Here is a 5205-nt window from a genome sequence, read left to right as displayed (position 1 = left end):
CCAGCTTTTGGAATATTCCTCAGAACACTTGCAGCAGGGGAAGCCAAGTGCAGGGGGAGCATTACAGGAACCCGTGAAATGTGGAAATCCACCAATTATATACTTACATTTCTATTCAGTCAGGTTTAATTCATCTGCAAGGAGATTGGCAATGTTTAAAGAGAAATGTTGCCTTGCTTTGAAATAATATGGATGTCGAAAGCCTTAAATAGCTTGGCTTCTGGGGGAAAAAAGTCTATAGTTTGAGATTCAGGCAGCACAAACACGAAAGACAAAATAGGAGTCTGAAACTTAAGGTTTAATATTTATTTAAACATCGAAGGAAACACCACTCAGGAGGCTTTCAGCAAGTCCTCTAATTCCCTGTTACAGCCACACTTTTTGTTGCATACCAGCGTGTTCAGTCCTTCCAACAAACGTTCATATAAAGTAATATCAAATAACTGTCAGGATATATATCAGTCCTCTTTCCTGCCCAGCCTGGCAGGTCTTAAGTCTCGAATGAAGCGGTCAAAATATTTGGAGGGGTTTGAGGTTAATTACAATTGCCTAAAGCTCTTCCAAGATGTTGCAAAAGTTACGAGCGAACTACTCCCGCCTGGAGCAACCTTTCTGCTGTCACCCTGTCCCCTTGGGTTGCCAAATTTTTACTTACTTCACTCAAGAATACACCAGCAGCAAACCCAACAACAACCAAGACGAAACGCTGACTACACCATAGCCGGTCGCAAGCGGGATTTATTTCCCCTTCGACGCTGTCCAAGAGAAGATTTTGTCAAAAAAGAAATCCGCATAAAACGAGTGATTTTAACCGCTAAGTCCCAGTAGCGCTTAGTTCCGCTCAAGCAAACCCCCCTCCACGACACGGTGGTGTTTCCAGAGTACCTCCGATGCTCGTCCGGTTTTCCGGCCCGGGGGGGCAGCGCCCCAAGATGCACAACTCGGAGATCGGTTCCCCCGCCGAACCCCCCCAGCCCGGAGCGCCCTCCCCAGCGCCCCCAGCGCAGCGGGCTCGGGGCTGGCGGCACCACTTTGGGCTGTGCCTCCGGGTCCAGCCGGGAGCCCTGCCCTGGAGGTGTCCTTCCCCCCCAGTCCCGATCTCCGAGTCCCCCGCTCTCGCGGTCTTCTCTTTGGGGCGACACCAATGCCTGCCAAGCCCGGGAAGCTGGGCCGGCGGCATCCCCCCAGTCCGGGCAGCATCCCCCCAGTCCGGGCCGCCCAGGACTGGACGTGTTGCCCAGACACGTCCCGACCTCAAGGCCACTGACCCTTCCCTGCGCCCCACACGCCCCTGGGGCAGTTTGCTCAGAGCTACCCCGGCGGTGCTGCCCCACTTCCTCCGGCACCGAGGCGCTCCCAGCAGATTGCGGCTCGCTTTGCCTCTCCTCCCCTAGCGCGGCCCGGAGAACTGCCCGGCTTCCCCAGACGGAGCTGGAGCGGAGGCTGTGGGAGGACGAGGAAGCGCAGGGACGGGGCAGCGCGCCCCGACTTCCCTCGGCCCCCAGCGGCAGGGAGAGGCGGCCGCATCCTCTGTGCTTTCAAGGAGCTGCCGGCCCCGTCCGTGCAGGTGCGGGTGTCCGTGCCTCTGGGCGAGGAAAGGAGGGAGGGGTAAAGGGAGGGGAGGGACGGACAGGGAAGCCCGTGATTGACAGCTCTAGTGGGCGCCTCTCCACTCGCATATCCGCCGCCAAAGTTTTCTTTCACACGGAGGGAACTTTCTGTTGCCATGAAACTTGGGGGATTTGCAAGCGCCGTCCCCTCCACTTTCCCCCCCGCCCCTTTCTTTAGGGCAGTCGAGTGGAAAAGCTCAAGTGGCAAAGGGGTGGGTGTGGGTGGGGATGGCCGGGAGAGCCCGACCCCGCTCGCACCGCACCGCCGCCTCCCCTGCGTGCTGCCGCGGGGCTGCCCCGCTCCCACCGGCACGGAGTACCCGGCGGCAGTGGCCGGTCTCGGCAGGGCAACGTGGGTGCTCCCCAAGGCGAGGGCTCAGAAGTGGAAGAGTTTAGCTCGTCAGTCCCCCCGCCCCTTCACCCTCTCCGGGAGGGGCGTCCGCGCAGCGCGGGCTCGCTCCGTCTCCAGGCAGCTTCTCCGGGCTTGGCACAGGGCTGTGCATCCTCCGGGAGCCCCAAGCCCCTTTGTGCCCAGCAAACGCAAGGCTCCCGCTTGCAGCGCAGCGCTCCGCCCCGCTCCTCCTCCCGCGGCCCCGCAGGGCAGCCCCGGTCCCGCTCCTTCCCCCGCGGCACTGCCCGCAGCTGCGGGAGCCCCACCGGCCCCTCTGCCCCGTCCCATCGCTCAGAGCCGGGGGCAGGGGCAGGGCCCGGGGGCTGCGGGGCGCGGCAGGAGGGGCCCGTCGCCCTCATCCCCGGCATCACCTAGCCCGGGATCCCCCCACCCCCTCCCCGGCCGGTCAGTTACCGGCGTGGGGCTGTCGAGAACCGCTCGCGGATTGGCCGCTGATTGGCCGCCGCCCCCTCATTTATAGCCCGTCAATCACAGACCCCCGGGATCTGTGAGCGCATTGCCCGGCGCTGCCCGCGGGAGCCGCTCCGCTCTGCCGCCGCGGCACCACCGACACCTCGGGGAGCGGCGCCTCTGCCAGGCAGAAAAACTTCCTTCTCTTTCCGCAGCAGCCGCCCAGGCAGGTTTTTTCTTTCTGTTTTGTTTGTTTGGTTTGGTTGTTTTTTGGGTTTTGTTTTTTTTTTCCTAACTTCCTCTCCCCGCTCGGTGCCCGCCTGCCCGCCGCCCTGGCGCACCTTTTGCCGGCCCCTGCCATGTACGGCATGCTGGAGACGGAGATCAAGGCTCCGCAGCCCACGCCGGGCAACACCGGGGGCAACCCCGCTCCGGGGAGCAACGGCAAAGGCGGCGGGGGCGGCAACGGAGCGGGAGCGGGCTCGGACCAGGACCGGGTGAAGCGCCCCATGAACGCCTTCATGGTGTGGTCGCGCGGGCAGCGGCGGAAGATGGCCCAGGAGAACCCCAAGATGCACAACTCGGAGATCAGCAAGCGGCTCGGGGCCGACTGGAAGCTGCTGAGCGACGCCGAGAAGCGGCCCTTCATCGACGAGGCCAAGCGGCTGCGGGCCGTGCACATGAAGGAGTATCCGGATTACAAATACCGGCCCCGGAGGAAGACCAAGACCTTGCTGAAGAAGGACAAATATTCGCTGCCCGGCAACCTGCTGGCCCCGGGGGGGGGCAACGCGGTGAGCAGCCCCGTCGGGGTGGGGCAGAGGATTGACACTTATGCCCACATGAACGGGTGGACCAACGGAGCTTACTCACTGATGCAAGACCAGCTGGGCTACAGCCAGCACCCGGGCATGAACAGCCCTCAGCTGCAGCAGATGCACCGCTACGACATGACGGGCCTGCAGTACAGCCCCATGATGTCCACGGCCCAGACCTACATGAACGCCGCCTCCACCTACAGCATGTCCCCCGCCGCCTACGGCCAGCAGCCCTCCTCGGCCATGAGCCTGGGCTCCATGGGCTCCGTGGTGAAATCCGAGCCCAGCTCGCCGCCTCCGGCCATCACTTCCCACTCGCAGAGGGCCTGCCTGGGAGACCTGAGGGATATGATCAGCATGTACCTGCCCCCCGGGGGGGATGCCACAGACCCTTCCGCCCTGCAGGGCAGCAGGTTACACAGCGTCCACCAGCACTACCAGAGTGCCGGGACTGGCGTGAATGGCACCGTACCACTGACTCACATATAAACCTGACTGCTCCGGACGGCTCCCCGTCTAAATCCCTAACCCCACCACCGCTCCCTGACTACACCGGGATGTACGGCAGTGTTGCTCGGCTTAGCGGACTTAATACCAACTTTGGAGAAATTTTAAAAGGAAATCCGTTAGTTGTGTTTTTTTGTTTTTTGGTTTTTTGGGTTTTTTTTGTTTGTTTTTTGACAGAAAATAATATTTGAGCAAGCTGTTATTTTAATAGACCACAACTCCTGCCTCCTAAAAGCCGCTGTGAAGTTTTCAAACCACGGCAACTTCTTTCCTGGTTTCGGCTAGGTTGGGCACTGTTTTATTCGCTTGAAAGTTTTTATAAGTTCTTGCATCTTCCAGTTTGATTTCTAGCGTTGCAATGACATAAAAAACAAAAACCGCGGGCTTTTGTTTTTAAACTCGGTTGTTCACATATCGTTGTGGTTTATTAAGTGTTTTGTTACCGACCCTCGCTTGGTTTGTATCCACAATCTGTAGCTTTCACGACTTTTTAAAAGGGGGAGGTGGGGGAGAGCAGAGCTGTGTGGGTCGCAAACGCATTTCTTTTATTTATAGTAAGTTGTGTGTCTTTGTTTTTCTTAAACTGTAAACTTATGTAAATCGGTTTGTGAATTTTACTGTGAACTATGTTTTGACATATCGGATGAAGAAACGTTTCAGTTTTGTTACCGGATTCCTTCCAAGCAAATAAGTCATTGAAATACCCCCTTCCCTGTTCCTAGTCCTCGTTTTGCTTCCTTCTTCCAAAAGAAAAGAGATCAATAAATTTTATATCACGCACGTCGGCGGTCTCCGGGCGGTTTGTGCGGGCTCGCGGCCGGTCCCCCCGCGGCTGCGGGAGCGCGGAGCGGGGCTCCTTCCCGGGGCTCCTTCCCGGGGCTCCCCCCGGGGCTCCCCGCAGCAGCCGCGGTCCCACCGCCCGCTCCAGGAGCTGCCGTCGCTTTTCGGCTGGATTCCTGCGGCTGCCGAGGCGTGCTTTATTCTGGAGGGTGGGAGAGGGCAGAGTTGCGATCCTTCCAGTTTGTGTTCTTCTAAAGGAAAATGGGACTGCCCAAGCTGCTGCTCTGCGAGGCGCGGCCACTTGTTGCCTCTCCGCCCGGCTGGTTTGTCTCGGCCGACGGGGAGGGAAGGGCATTACGTCTCCGCTTCGGTTTTGTTTGTGTTGTTGTTGGTTTTTTATTATTTTTTATGTGTATGTGTGTGTGGAGGATTTTCCTGGAAACCCGAGCTCATCTAAAATATTTACAAAAGTAAAAAACCCGTTGGGGAACTCTTAATTAGACTCCATTAAAAATGAATGGTTACAGGAATCCCCACAGGAAATAAATAATTGAATCTTTTCAATATGTTTGAGGAGCGCCTTTAGTCTGGACAACTTTTCTTCCCCTCGGCCTCTTTTTTTTTTTTTTTTTTTAATTATTTTTAGGGGTTTGCGTTATTCCTCGCTGCGGAACAGCCCCCGCGGGAC

At 57.9% G+C, this 5205-nt stretch overlaps 1 protein-coding gene across 1 annotated transcript; it reads left to right on the top strand.

Annotated features, from left to right (window-relative positions):
* Window positions 1–2523: 2523 nt before the first annotated feature.
* Window positions 2524–4510, top strand: LOC108499387 (transcription factor SOX-3-like). The gene has a single exon (XM_017819141.1). It carries the CDS (start codon window positions 2772–2774, stop codon window positions 3717–3719), a length of 948 nt encoding a protein of 315 aa, XP_017674630.1. The 5' UTR covers window positions 2524–2771; the 3' UTR covers window positions 3720–4510.
* The last annotated feature ends 695 nt before the right edge of the window (window positions 4511–5205 follow it).

The sequence above is a fragment of the Lepidothrix coronata genome, unplaced genomic scaffold (genome assembly GCF_001604755.1).
Source record: "Lepidothrix coronata isolate B3197 unplaced genomic scaffold, Lepidothrix_coronata-1.0 Scaffold73, whole genome shotgun sequence".
Classification (NCBI taxonomy): Eukaryota; Metazoa; Chordata; class Aves; order Passeriformes; family Pipridae; genus Lepidothrix; species Lepidothrix coronata.
The sequence above is the reverse complement of the archived record's forward strand: the minus strand, read 5'-3'. Positions and strand labels throughout refer to the sequence as shown.

What these genes read in the sequence shown, in the direction of transcription:
- LOC108499387 (XM_017819141.1), top strand. Translation starts at nt 2,772, where the DNA reads ATGTACGGCATGCTGGAGACGGAGATCAAGGCTCCGCAGCCCACGCCG.